This window comes from Limanda limanda, chromosome 15 (genome assembly GCF_963576545.1).
Source record: "Limanda limanda chromosome 15, fLimLim1.1, whole genome shotgun sequence".
NCBI classification, from domain to species: Eukaryota; Metazoa; Chordata; class Actinopteri; order Pleuronectiformes; family Pleuronectidae; genus Limanda; species Limanda limanda.
In genome coordinates, this window is record NC_083650.1 from 1,436,836 (window position 1) to 1,452,411 (window position 15,576).

The 15,576-nt window shown below is 39.8% G+C and overlaps 1 protein-coding gene across 1 annotated transcript in view; it reads right to left on the reverse strand.

Annotated features, from left to right (window-relative positions):
- Nucleotides 1-4,792: 4,792 nt before the first annotated feature.
- Nucleotides 4,793-15,576, reverse strand: part of ltbp1 (latent transforming growth factor beta binding protein 1) — a 118,446-nt gene continuing 107,662 nt past the window's right edge. The window contains exons 24-30 of the mRNA XM_061086924.1: nucleotides 15,308-15,436; nucleotides 13,817-13,957; nucleotides 12,819-12,995; nucleotides 11,254-11,415; nucleotides 10,238-10,387; nucleotides 9,981-10,149; nucleotides 4,793-6,513 (exon numbers count right to left, since the gene is read on the reverse strand). Coding sequence (XP_060942907.1) covers nucleotides 6,474-6,513; nucleotides 9,981-10,149; nucleotides 10,238-10,387; nucleotides 11,254-11,415; nucleotides 12,819-12,995; nucleotides 13,817-13,957; nucleotides 15,308-15,436 — 968 coding nt within the window. The 3' untranslated portion in view covers nucleotides 4,793-6,473. The remainder of the gene's footprint in view (nucleotides 6,514-9,980; nucleotides 10,150-10,237; nucleotides 10,388-11,253; nucleotides 11,416-12,818; nucleotides 12,996-13,816; nucleotides 13,958-15,307; nucleotides 15,437-15,576) is intronic.

Genomic DNA, 15,576 nt, shown 5'->3' on the forward strand with positions numbered 1-15,576 from the left:
AACTCAAAACACTCTCTCCCCCCTTATCTCTCCCTCTCTCTCTCTCGCTCACACATACACGCACACGCTAAAACACCCGCTCACACAGTCTATAAATAGATTTTGAGTTTACTGGAAACTCAGGATGGTGTACAGGACAGCTATGCAAATACCAGTTACAGATAGAGATAGAGTCACAGAATCTAATCCAGAGGAACAATGAACATATGAACATGTTCTTATAAAGCGGAGGACAAAGATGAAGAAGTAAAACACAGGAGGGGTCTGCAGCAGTGTAATAGTGTCACAGAATTGCCTTTCATAACAAGATTCACAATTCACATGTCCACAAGAGTTTTTTGTCAAGTGGACTGTAAATATCCTTGTTTCAGGAAACTGGAATGGACAAAATGAGTTCCATTTAGCAGCTTCCCGGGAGCTTTACATTTTTTTTTTTTTATCACTTGATCTTCCTGAACAGACAGGGTTTAAACCAACATGGGTCCATAAAGTGGAGATTTCCACATCCGCACTTCCATGGCAACTGGGAAACCCCCACCAGCTGAGGGAGAACATGTGATATGATTGAGAGCTCCATAACTGGACATTGTGGCTTTAGGTTATAAGATATTGTCAACCAGTCAGTTGGATAGATTGTCTTGGAAGTTGGTGCAGACATGATGAATCCTGGTGACAGCGGTGATGCCCTAACTTTGTCTAGAATGCGACCAGCTGGTAGACACTTTTTATTTCTATCTTTAGGAGGGATCACCATCACTACGACGCAGCTCGTGAGAGGAAAGGGAAGCAATACTTGCAACTTTCACACAAATTTAAAATACTCATTCTCAGATTCTTAACAACTTCAAATCCAAATTACTTCAGCTTTATCGAAGAGCCAGACAAGGTTCCACTGCCATCAGATTCATGGCGTAGACAGTGAGTGGCCACACCTCCAGCAGCTAGAGTTGTTGTATTAAGGGGTTCTCACATCCCAATTGGCATAGACCCCAAAACACTATGAGAAAGGGTTAGAACACTTGAAGAGGGGAGTCACAATGCTTCCTCCAATGTTTTTATAACTTTTAAACACTAGGTGGGCCTGCAATGTTTTTTCATTTAATAAATGAACATACTATTACAGTTTTTCTCAATTGGTTTGGCTCATTTCACGAAACAGAAATGACATTATCAAAACTACACGTGCAAACCTCCAAACCACTGGGCACTTGTTCACAACAGATTGGCAGATCTCATTCCTTTAATCAAATTGCAATTGTATTAGCACAGCCTTGCACATGACAAGCACAATTTTCATATGATTTAGGACACCTTGCAAACGGTTAGGTACAATTGCCTTCAGTTAGCCCAATTACCAATTGAACATATCTTGCTGGTCTAAACTGAATGTTGCTTCTCAGTCAAGTGGTTGTTCTCTGCAGAACATGTTGGCATAATTTCATTGTTTACATCATCACCTGCACAGTAGTTCACTCCACTGTCAAAATCTTTCAGGCACATTATACCATGAAAAACATCATGGTATATACTGTAATATGGATCTCTTGGATCATCGGCCTAATTTTCAGGTGCAACTAGAACTTTACTAATCAAGGGGGAGTTTCACACATCCGATCACCAATCACACAGTAAGTTTAGTTAGCTGACAGGTGCTATCCAGGGAATAAATGCTTCCATCAAATATCTAGAGCTTGACCAAGTTCAGTACAATTTATGAACCTGGAAGCACCTGGCCAGGGAAACAACCAAGGGCAACTGCCTGCTCGAGGAAGAAGAGGAAGAGGAGCAAGGGTGCGTGGTGGTGGAGAAGGGGGAAGAGGCCGAGGAGGACCAAGACAACAATTTGTGCCAGATCAAATTCGGGCTACACTTGTGGACCATGTGGTCAACCATGGCCTCACAATGGCAGAGGCAGGTCGTCGAGTTCAGCCTAATGTGCCACGCTCTACAGTGTCCTCTATCATCCAAACATTCCGCAGGGAAAACAGGTATGTGGTCAGTCAACTATGGAATTATTGATGGTAGAGTCAACTGTAGTATTCAAATTTATTGAACTAAAGTCAAAGTAAACAAGTAAATACAAATGGTAATAGTGTCTATTCCCACACATTTTTCATTGTGTGGGACAATGTAAGCTTCCACCGTGGCCCGCTCATCAGGGCGTGGCTCACTGCCCATCCAAGAATGCTGATGGTGCTCTTATCACCTTACTCCCCATTCCTCAATCCTATCGAGGAGTTTTTATCTGCATGGAGGTGGAGAGTCTATGAGCATCGGGCTCAAAACCAGAGGTCCCTTCTCCAGGCAATGGATGCTGCTTGTGGTGTTGTCACAGCAGAGCAGTGTCAGGGATGGTTGCAGCATGCACGCCGATTCTTCCCCCGTTGCATAGCAAGGGAGAACATCAGATGTGATGTTGATGAAAATCTGTGGCCAGACAGACGAGAGCGCGAGGATGAGCAGGCGAGTGAGGATGAAAACTAGTGAAACTCCAGCTTTACTTTAGTTTGTTACTGTATGTGTTGTTAGTGTAGGCTATACCTAATTTTAGTTTTGATGTGCTAATTGTCCCCCAGTATATTGTGCTATACATATTTTCTGTTACTGTAACCACGATGTATGGCAATTACTGTAACAATTTCCATGGCTGTATGACTGCAATAAAGTATTTTATGTGAAACCCTGAATTAATCTTTTTTCTGTTTACACATAGTATTCTGGAAAGAAAACATCTACTGAAACCATTCAGTGTCAAAGGACTGAGCCAAGATTGAAATGTGCACATGAGGGATATTTCTATGGTCCACTGCCACACTGACAAAACATCTAAACATTTTGACCTGTAGTGTTTAAACAATGCCAAAGGGACTTTTCATTTTGGGGGCACTGACTATTTGTATGAGAAAAGGATTTAGTTTTGACTAATGAGTTGTCTGTTTTGGGAGAGATATTACCTTTTGCAGGTGTGCCATGGAGTTTTGCTGAACCATCCAGGTTATTTTGGCAAATGTATTTAAACCTTGGAGAATGTCCTTTTTCCACTGAGAGATGAGCCACAGCGTTCGAGAAGGAACTTTTCATTTTGGGGGCACTGACTATTTATATGAGAAAATGATTTGGTTTTGAAGCTTGAGTTAACTGTTTTGGGTGAGATATGACCTTTTGAAGGTGATCCATGTAGTTGTGCTGAACCATATAGGCTATTTTGCCAATTGCACTTAGTGCTCTGAGAATGTAATTTCTGTTTCGTGAAATGAGCCAAACCAATTGAGAAAAACTGTAATAGCATGTAGAGAGAGCAGTGATGATAAGGCTACCATGTGACCTTGTGAATAGTGCATCTGTCTGCAAATACACCAGCACCTTCAACCAAAAACTTACTAAACAGTTGTTTCTTCATTTTCCACAAGAACCATTCCTTTCATCTCTTGCTACTCTCTTTATTCCATGAAGTGAAGCTGATGTGAAACATCTGTTCAGGTTCAATACTTTCAACATTTGCCTCTTACTCTCATTTGAAAGGACAGGGCAAAGGAGCTTGAAATTTAGCTTGTTTTGTGCTCCTGTGTAAATCAGAGCCTGAATGATGACGGATGACTTTTTTAAGATGTTTGGTGTTTGTTGGGTTCTGTTGACATCACTGTAGACTCAAGCTTCACTTATGCTGCTGCCAACAAAAGAACAACCTGCTTTGAAATCCACCTTTCACGTCTGACTTACTTGATCTGAGCTGATGCCAAGTATCTATTGGACCTGTGTGTAAAGTCAAAGAGTGCCATGTGATAAAAGTTTAGGTTTCTCTGGGTATCTCTATGGCTTGGCAACATAATGTGTGAAATCTCTCTTGGAATGTTTCCAAGTGTGTGACCTTGAGTTGATGGTCTTTTTTTTTGTTTTTTTGGCTTAACTAAAAGCCACTGACAATGAAAACAGAAGCACTGAAGCCACAGTGGCACAGTCCTAAAGGTTTTGGAAAGGTCACACACACAGCTACACAGTGACATTCTAAGGTAAAACACAACATATGACATGAGTGTATCTGCAGCAGAGGAAATCTAGGTCAGGTCCCAAATAAATGTAGGTTTAGAGGATTTTAAATGTCATGTTTCGATTTACACTCAGGTTTTCTAACATTCAGTTAAGGTAGTATTCTAAAACCCGCAGTAACTTGACCTGCAGTAACTTATTTCTTGGCCACTTGGAACCAGTTAAAATGAGGTGTGAACATGCCATTGATATTTAATCACCTTCTAAGCTGTTATGGTGAACTTTTTCTTGAACAGTTGCTTATCCAATTCAGCTCCTTTGAATCTTTACCGTCTCTGCCAACTCCAGACAAATATCTGCTGCATTAGCTGCTAAATGTTCCTGTTTTGTCAGCTGATAACTGAGTCTGAATCCATCTTAGCTTTTGTATCAGGCAATAAAGGAACACAGTTTAATCCACTGTGTAATAGCAGCCTCTGAATTTATATGATAAATGTATCTCTCATGTGTGAACAAGGCCAGCTCAGCTGTGATTTAAATTAAGTTATAAGTATGAATAAAAATATGCTAAAGGGATTTTTGAACTGAGTTATGGAATTTGTACCCAAACCTGAGTGAATTAACTATTATTACTGAAAAAGCTTTTAAAACTGAACCAGTCAGCTGTCAGACCTCCTGCCCTGAACCGATTGGATCATTTGGGCTATTCAATTCTAGTCCACAGCTTTAAATTCCCAAGATGCAATCCTTCATCTTTAATGTAACAGACTCATGTTTGAAATGGTAAAAACTAACAGGCCAACCGTTTAAATATCACAATTTGTGGTTTAATACCAAGGGGTTTAATATACATTGTATTACTTATTCATAGAAAAAGATATTTACCCATGTACAAATTACAAACACATAGCTATGTTCTCCACTCTTTTGTTTAAATGTACACAAGTTTCTTCTGTCCCATAGCAGCTTTGCCAACTGGCAAGACTTAGCAGTGAAATGTAGTAAAGAGAAGTATGGAAAATAAAACAGTTCAGTCATCTCAACACATAGACACAAGGAGGAAGGAATACCAGGTAACAAAAAGTCTTTAAGCTCTTTGTAAGAAACAGGAAACAACAAGTAGATTTAGGATGCATTTTACAAAAGAAGTGTAGCGTGGTAACAGGCTTTTCTTAATGGCAGACAGAGTGATGGCAAAAAGGAAGAGGAGGAGCAAACAGCTGACCTCTTCACAGAATTAAATATCCACAATCAGTTCGACTGGGTACAACATGAAACTGGATCCCCCAGCACAAGTCCAAAGGGTTTGTCAATTTGTTAAAAGAGCAATACGGCCTTGTGTAACACGTAAATCTCCATTTACAAAATAAGAAATAAACTTAGAAAAGCAACATACATTTTATACAGTTCTGTGTTTCTATCACCAAAATACGATGACACCAAAGAGCAGATTAAGTTGAATCTTCATCTCAAGTAACTTACTGTTTGTTTCATTTAGTGTGTATTTTATACAGTGCAGAATATATGGGCTTTGATTAAGTAAGTGTATGTCTGTGTGTGCGTGTGTGTGTGTTTGTTGTATTTCTATACTTTTAAGGAACAACAGTCTCCTCAAGGATCTATGTCAATGTTTCCCAGCTTCATCTCAGCATTTACATCCCAGTTTTAAACATGATAATAAATGGCTTGTCAGCGACTCCATCAAATGTTGAATTAAGTGAAAAAATACATGTGGAGGGAAGTGGAAGCATAAGGCAGCATAATAGTCTGTAAAGTAGCGGTTCCCAAGCTTATTATCCACACTGGTGGTGTGGCCTTAAGAATGACAGTGTAAGTACATCCACCGTTTTGGTCCAACTTACTTTGGATTTGGGTAACAACTCAGAAATTAGCTGTATTACCATCAAGTACTATCAAAGTAATGCTCCGGTCAGGATGAACTACAGCAACTGTTTGATCCTCTAACTTTTCCTTACTATCATTTCAAAATTAGAATGTGTCCATTACTCTTTGGTTTTTCCATCAGCCTCAGCTGTGATTTGCTATTTGGCAGATGCTAACACAATAAAAAAAAGATGTTTAACATGTTGAACATTTCATCTGTTAAACATTAGCATAAAGCAGTAGAACGAATGACCTTGTTACTGCCTTACAGACAAAAATTGAATGCGAATGAGAAATGCTGTCAATTGCATGTACGGTACTTTAGCTGAATGATGCCACCTTCAAATGGAACTGTGTTTATCCTGTTTACCTTTTTGTGGTATTCACGCTTTGGATGTTCATTTCTCATTAGATGATAAGATTATATACAGTAATTTTAGTCACCACTATGCCGATGAAGGGATGGGTGAAGTGTTTGAGTCCACAAAACACTTATAGAGTCTCAGGTGTAAACAGTGTTGCAGCAGAATCCAATACATTTGAAATCAATGGTGACCTACACTTCAGATGTAGTAAAACAACAGAAAAAACACAACATGCCTTCATACAGCTCGTGTGGTGTCATCCAAGTGTCCGCAAGCCCTGAAAAACAAAGTAATTTACATCAAGTTTTAAGCCTAAATGTCATCTGATATCTTCATACCAGGTGCATTCACTGACCCTCGGACACACCATCATGTAGCTACGTCCGCTAGTTTTGCCACTTTTAGTCCACAGGACTTTTATCTTCCATAAATAAATAAAGAAAAACATATTAAAAACTGTATTTATTCCTTGGTGCTATGTTCCAGGCAAAGCCACATCACCCAAGATGTGTGATGCAATCATTGCTCATTGCTGTTATCATAGACACAGAAGCAGTATGGAGGCATGTTGTGTTTTTTTCTGTTGTCAACTTCATTACAGTTTTTCTCAATTGGTTTGGCTCATTTCACGAAACAGAAATGACATTCTCAAAACTACACGTGCAAACCTCCAAACCACTGGGCACTTGTTCACAACAGATTGGAAGATCTCATTCCTTTAATCAAATTGCAATTGTATAAGCACAGCCTTGCACATGACACAATAGTTCACTCCACCGTCAAAATCTTTCAGGCACATAAAACCATGAAAAACATCATGGTATATACTGTAATATGGATCTCTTGGATCATCGGCTTAATTTTCAGGTGCAACTAGAACTTTACTAATCAAGGGGGAGTTTCACACATCCGATCACCAATCACACAGTAAGTTTAGTTAGCTGACAGGTGCTATCCAGGAGCATAAATGCTTCCATCAAATATCTAGAGCTTGACCAAGTTTAGTACAATTTATGAACATGGAAGCACCTGGCCAGGGAAACAACCAAGGGCATCTGCCTGCTCGAGGAAGAAGAGGAAGAGGAGCAAGGGTGCGTGGTGGTGGAGAAGGGGAAAGAGGCCGAGGAGGACGAAGACAACAATTTGTGCCAGATGAAATTCGGGCTACTCTTGTGGACCATGTGGTCAACCAAGGCCTCACAATGACAGAGGCAGGTCGTCGAGTTCAGCCTAATGTGCCACGCTCTACAGTGTCCTCTATCATCCAAACATTCCGCAGGGAAAACAGGTATGTGGTCAGTCAACTATGGAATTATTGATGGTACAGTTAACTGCAGTATTCAAATTTATTGAACTAAAGTCAAAGTTAACAACTAAATACAAATGGTAGTGTCTATTCCCACACATTTTTCATTGTGTGGGACAATGTGAGCTTCCACTGTGGCCCGCTCATCAGGGCAATGTTCACTGCTCATCCAAGAATGCTGATGGTGCTCTTATCACCTTACTCCCCATTCCTCAATCCTATCGAGGAGTTTTTATCTGCATGGAGGTGGAGAGTCTATGAGCATCGGGCTTAAAACAAGAGGTCCTTTCTCCAGGCAATGGATGCTGCTTGTGGTGATGTCACAGCAGAGCAGTGTCAGGGATGGTTGCAGCATGCACGCCGATTCTTCCCCCGTTGCATAGCAAGGGAGAACATCAGATGTGATGTTGATGAAAATCTGTGGCCAGACAGACGAGAGCGCGAGGATGAGCAGGAGAGTGAGGATGAAAAACTAGTGAAACTGCAGCTTTACTTTAGTTTCTTACTGTATGTGTTGTTATTGTAGGCTAAACCTAATTTTAGTTTTGATGTGCTTATTGTTTGACAGTATATTGTGCTGTACAAATTTTCTGTTACTGTAACCACGATGTATGGCAATTACTGTAACAATTTCCATGGCTGTATGACTGCAATAAAGTATTTTATGTGAAACCCTGAATTAATCTTTTTTCTGTTTACACATATTATTCTGGAAAGAAAACATCTACTGTAACCATTCAGTGTCAAAGGACTGAGCCAAGATTGAAATGTGCACATGAGGGATATTTCTATGGTCCACTGCCATACTGACAAAACACCTAAACATTTTGACCTGTAGTGTTTAAACAATGCCAAAGGGACTTTTCATTTTGGGGGCACTGACTATTTGTATGAGAAAAGAATTTAGTTTTGACTGATAAATTGTCTGTTTTGGGAGAGATATGACCTTTTGCAGGTGTGCCATGGAGTTTTGCTGAACCATCTAGGTTATTTTGGCAAATGTATTTAAACCTTGGAGAATGTCCTTTTTCCCCCGAGAGATGAGCCACAGCAATCGAGAACGAACTTTTCATTTTGGGGGCACTGACTATTTATATGAGAAAATGATTTGGTTTTGAAGCTTGAGTTAACTGTTTTGGGTGAGATATGACCTTTTGAAGGTGATCCATGTAGTTGTGCTGAACCATATAGGCTGTTTTGCCAATTGCACTTAGTGCTCTGAGAATGTAATTTCTGTTTCATGAAATGAGCCAAACCAATTGAGAAAAACTGTAATGCAGAAATGAGTTTGTTCCCCCATTTACAGAGAGGATAGCAGCTGAGTCCTCGCTGGCATTTAAACCTGTTATGACAGCTGTCCAATCGTGATCGGAGCACCTAAGACACATGTTAGTGGCGGTTCTAAACAGCTTGTGTTTCACTATACACCGGTAAATGTGACTCTGAGCACCTACACTATACACTGTGCCTGAACACATTCTGTACAGACACATGCCAAGCTTTGCAGCTGCTGCTTTCGCGCTACAAGTCCTGTGATGACATATAGTTCTACATGTATTTCAGCTGTTTGTTCTCTACACTGACTGTTAAAAAAATATAAAGGTTATGTCCTGTCAATCACAACTCATCATTAAGGAAGTGAAAATACACTTTTTTTATTTCTAAAAATGTTGTCATGACGACGGTATGCCAGGTGTTTCCCCAAAGCACATAGCTAGACTAATGACATCTTATGAAATCCTATCATCTATCTTTCTGTAGTAGTAAACATATCCCTAAATGCCAAATATTTCCTTAAACAAGGTAGACATAAAAGATAAAGCTAGTCACCTTATTACCATGCAGCCACTGAAAATCTATAAAATAATTATACTTTCTGGCCTTTTACAAAATTAGGCCTTAACATTGGAAGTGCTAATATAATATTTGGATTTATTTTATTGGAAAACTAGTAAATGAAAAAGTATAATAAATATATTACAACAAAGGTAGACTTAAAAAACAGTGATGAAGAACAGATGGGAAAGGCAGGGAGTGAATGAAAATAGTGACAATGACATTGGTAAACGGCAGATCTGGATTTAGATAATCTTTAAATTGGGAATACGATTTGTAGTCGATTCAAGGGACAAGGTTTAAATTTTGAAGGTTTGATTTAGAAAATGGACAGAAATTCTAAATAGATTTGAACAGTTAAAGGTTCTCTCTCTAATTTGGGTATATGACCCCCACATCTCAAATAATCCTACCAGTCACTGCTGAAGATGAGCTATGATGTGTTTTGGGAGCGCTGCTGGACACTGACCAAACCAGGGAGTTGAACTAAGAGGTTAATGTTCATGATTTGGCACTGACCGGATGTATTGGACGTCCTCACAAGTATAGTAATACAAGCTTGTGCGTGTGTGTTGTGTCTCTTGTCACCTGTCCATGCTCACTGTGTGTGTGTTGATGTGTGGTGTGTTGGAACCTCCACACAGTAGTTGGGTTTGTCAGAAGCAGTGAACCCTGGCAGACAGACACACTGATAGGAGCCCACTGTGTTGATGCACTTTGCGTTTTTACACAGCGACATCCGATTGTTCAGTTCTGAACACTCGTTCACATCTGTTGACAGAGGGGGAAACATTATGACAGATATTTCAAAGGTGTTTTCCTTTTTCTTTCGTTTTGTTGTGTGTGGCTGCTCTCTTACCAATGCAGGTCATGCGGGACAGGTCCAAGGTGTATCCATCGAAGCAGTCACAGGTGTATCCCTCCTGAACCCGCACACACCGGCCATTCTCACAGCCATTCAGTATCCCACACTCCTCTGCTCGCAAACCCTCAAATGCTTTGAATGGATCTATAACAAAAAACAGACAACATTCAGTAATCAATAGATAGCACTTTTGTTTGTTTGATTAACAAGAAAGATAGTTTAAACCATCAGTAAAACCGCGGTTGATTACCACGGTGTTTAGCTCATGGTAAAAATTGTCCACCATCAAGCAAAATTTGCTAAAGTTTCTCACACACAGGTGCGCTGGCACAGCATGATCTAATTGTATAATTAATGTATTCCTAACATAATCCTCCTGAGATATCAGATTCACAAGCCATGTGTTTTGAGGAATCACAGTGACATTGACCATTGACCACCAAATTCAGGTCATCCTTTAGTCCAATTGAACGTTTGTACCAAATGGGCATTCCTGACATATCGTGCTCATAACAACACAAGGTCACGTGACCTTGACTTTTTGACATCGACCACCAAAATCCAACCTGTCTTTACATGCAGAGGAGGTTGCTGGTCTGGAGTGAGGGCAGCAGTCTTTTGGACGGTTCGCTTTATTGGCTCTGATCTGAACGTGTTGTTAGTTTGATTTTCACAAGATGGCAGCAGAGTGCTTTACAATAAGACCTGCTTGCTTTCTGAAGGCCTGAACCTGTGTATTTATAATATAAAACCAAATAATTAAGGAAAGCTGAGACTGTATATTTATAATATGAAACCAAATTATAGAAGCTGGTAAGGGTTATGATAGGAACATTCTAACTCTTCCAAAAAGGTGTTGCCTCATCTTTATGATTGTTTTTGAGGGCTGAAACAGTTACTTTATGCTGCTTAACAGCTGTATAATGTAATAAAGAGATGACTGTCTAGTTATTTGTCCAAACCAGTTCCCTGCTGTTAATATAAAGGAAACATATAATGCAAATACTTACGCTCCTGGTTCTCATAGAAGGGCAGGACAGCCTCCTGCTCAGGTGATGGAGAGTAGTCTGGCCTCACTTCATATTCATGGACTGGGCCAGCAGTGAGGGCATCATGGCCATATGGCCGTCGCCCACCACCCAGAGGTATGTTACACATGGATGCATAATCCTCTGAGAGAGTGAAAACATGAATCAAGAAAAGTAAGAAATACCAGCAACAACCGCTATGTCATGGTAAACACTAATATTCTTGGTTAAATAATCAATATAATGAAGTGATTTGTGTTCCCACAGGCACTTAAATGGGCTAAGAGTGTGTGAGGATACTTATGAACACAGCATACTCACCAACAGTGAATATCGAAGTTCAGGGCTGCCAGTTTTAAATGAATCCCCATTTAACATTTGTGTTTGCATGTGTGACAAAAGTGAAATTTTAAAATATATTTTCATCTGATGATTAAAAATTTAAATCAGCAATACAACAAACTGACAGGGTCACAAATCACATCGTTTGATCTGGTGTGGTGTGTGTGTATACACTATTACAGAAATGAAGTCTAACCAGCATCCGGACGGCTACTTATTCCATGAAGGTCGGTGATTCGATCACTGCCTCATCCAGTCTGTATGTTAAACTGTCCTTGGGCAAGATATTGAACACGTAATTACCCCAATGATATACCATTAGAATGTGTGTGTGTGTGTGTGTGTGTGTGTGTGTGTGTGTGTGTGTGTGTGTGTGTGTCCGTTAGAGAAGGGATAGAGCAAGTTGTACTGTATGAAAGCATGTGTGAATGTGACCTGTACTTAGAACGGCTTGGAGTGGTCAATAAACTAGAAAAGTGTTATATAAATGCAATACAACGAAACATATAAATTCAGTCCATTAACCATGTCTATTGGTATAATGTAATAATGTCACTTGTCCTGATTCTGATGGATGATATGGACAGATTTTACTGCATAAATCTGTATGCATGCTGTAATACATGCTGCTATCAAACATCTGAGCAAGGGAAATAGTGCACTAATAGGTTGGGTAAATGTAAAGATCAACACTTGGTCTTATGCTTGCTGCAAATTATCTGACTGGTTAATAATCTGTATTTATATAGCGCTTTTCTAGTGTTGACGACTCAGTGCACCCAGTGGAATGGGGTAGACTGGGATCAAACCACCGACCATTTGTCAGTGGACGACCTGCTCTACCTCTTGAGCCACAGCTGCCCACTCGTGCTTTTTCCATTATGAACTTCATTATCAATTGAAACCCACTGTTTAGGAAGATGGATGTCATGACTACTCTCCTAAAGTGAAGCGAAAGCCTGGTGGCTGGCTCCTCGATGTTAATGGATGGGACACGGACCCAACTATGTCAAAATACATTTCGAATAATCTTTTCTGTAAGATCGTTTCTTTCATTCATTTGTAAGATGATGCTATACAGTGTCATTACTGACAGCTTAGGCTGACTCTCGGTTGGACTTTCGGTTGCTCGGTTATTTTTGAATAGTATAGCCTTGATAGTGTGTATGTGTGAATGTGTGTGCACGGTGTTGTATAGTTTGTACCGGTGTTTCTCGGGGGACACAGGGCACAGTCCATGCCCCAGGCTTCTCCATACAGACAGCAGCACTCTGTGTATGTGGTCTTCCTGTTGCGACCCAGCGGCTGTGTGCACGTCATGGTCTCTGTAACCGTCTGCCAGCAGATCCCCTGGTAGTCGATCTGCTCTGTCTCATGTTGCTCTGTAAACACAACAGGACGAGATGATGTCAGCTTGTGAAGGATTTCTTTACAGGATAATCTGTTCCAAGCACAGCTCGTTCTCCCATTACAGTCTACGGTAAACATGATTTATAGTCTTTTAATGTATTAAAATGAATGAAAAAAAAATGCATACAAATAACTGACAGTGCAGGTTAACCATGCAGTCATTTAGCAACAGCTAATGATATATTATAATTAATTCTATAATTCACAAATAATGACTGAAAGATTCAATCCACTGTGTTGCACAATAAGCAGGTAAAGGATGTAATATACCCTGAGTTGAGACATTGTCCTGTAATCATTGCTTATTTAATTTTGTTCACTCACATTCTGGATCAGATTTAGCCTCGAACATGTACTCATGGTTTCAAGAAGTTTCAATTTCTAGCATATCATTTGAGTGGATGTCAAGCAAATCTGAGGAAAGTGGCTTTTAAAAAGGCCTGAGTGCACTTCACCTGTTTTAGTCTTAGGCTAAACTTCTCTAGTGTCCCAAAAAAAACCCTGGTAGAGTGATGTCAGTGTAGTCCATCAGAATTGGACAGGAACTTTTAGTCTGTCAGGTAGGGGTTTGAAGCTGTGCTCTCAGTAGCCTTCAAGAATAATATTGATGGTTTGAGGAGTCTGAGGTTGAGCATGGCTGTATCATGAGATTTAAATTTGTGAAACTCGTTGGTGGCTAAGTTGTTGCTGAGACTTAAAGTTAGATTTTTAGTCTAGAATTGTCTTGCTTGTCTAGTGTGAGTATTTTTCGCGGCCACTCTGTTGGGATAAGAAGAATATGCAGGTTTCTTACCCGCCACCTCAGGAATGAAGACACATTGGTTACTGTTGGGGTCCAACACCATTGGATGTGTACAGAAACACATGAATGAGCCATCTGTGTTCATACATTGTCCACCGACACACACAGACTCATCAAGACACTCATTGATGTCTACAGAAAAGAAAAAACAGAGAAAATTCTGAGAAAAACAACTCAACAAAACCAAATTATCATACCATCTGCATTATCTCAAGCTGTATTACATTGACATACATAATCATACACACAAATGCATACTGACAGAATTAACTATTTTGCTATCAGTGACAAAAACAAGCTAACTGAGCCAGCTTTCTTTGTGTGTTTTCAGCATTAATGTGTTCCAATGCAAAGTGAAATCGCTTTTGTGCTGAGTCTGTTTCAAAAGAGAACAATAAATTGGAGATCTGACAAACAATTTTAACTCAAGGTTAATTTCATTCAATGAAATAATGATAATAATTATTAAATCAATAATTTCCCGAATTGGGATCAATAAAGTATAGCTATTTACTAGCTACTTATATGTCGGAATCTCTCTGATAGGGAGAAGTCTGCCTTTACAACAACTTTCAACCTATATGAATTCAAATAATTTGGCCTGATTAACGCTCTGGCCACGTTACAAAGGCAGATGCAAAGTCGCTTGGAGAACATGGTAAATGACTCACTGTTGATTTGTTATCAATAATATGGTTGTGATTTACCCTGGTTTCAACAGTCATGTGATCCACCTGAAAGAGATCTTCAAGTGGTTCAATTTTGACTGAAGCTGCAGTCCAAAATGTGCCACCTTGTCAGCAGGATGTGACTTATTAGGGACAAAGAGCTCACTACACACTAACCACTGAATGTCCTGACACATGGTGCCACCAAAGATGAAAAAACTGAAAGCTCTGACTTCTCTCACACCTTTAGGCTATATACACGGGCCAGTTTTCAGGGCATGTGAGTATAAAAAGACAAAGCGTGGGTAACAGTACAGTTTGAGACAGTTCTGCCTGCACTGAAGAGAAGCGATATAAGAGACTGAGAGTCTGTTAGGAGAAGCTGAGGTAATGGGAGGACAGTTCTTTGTCTGTTATAATCTAATTAAAGAGAAGTGACTAAGCAAAGAGTCAATTTTTGTTGTGACTGAGGGAGCTTTCTTCTCCTTCACAGCAGTCTGAGTGATGAGAGAGAACAGCAAGACCATGTATGTAGGACAAGACTGCAAGGACGAGACGCTAAGTTGGCAAAACTTTTGAAGCTAAACAGTAGCGACACGGCAACAATCCCTATGCCACAACCCTGGAAGATAACGAGACCACTTTTCTTTGAACAATACCATTACAAATACTATAGTATTTGTATTTTCAGGACAGTCAACACAAGTGTTTGTTTGAATTTAATTATGTTATCATAATAAAGTATAGTATAGTATATTTTCAATTGTGGACATTATTCACATGTACAGACATTAACATATAAACAAACCCTGACCTCTGCACTCCAGCTTGGAAGGGTCGTAGTCCTGTCCAGTCTTGCAGTAACACTCATAGCTTCCCACAGTATCCAGACAGAAGCCTCCTTTACACACCTCCTGGCCAAACAGTGTACATTCATCTGCATCTACAAGCAGAGAGAAGGCAGCACATGTTACTATTCTACTATTCTACTCGAGCAGTCATGTGTATCTGAATTCTCAGACTTTCTATCTGAATTGGTGCTGAGCAAAATAATAAAGTTTTATATAGTTTTGGTGATTTCAA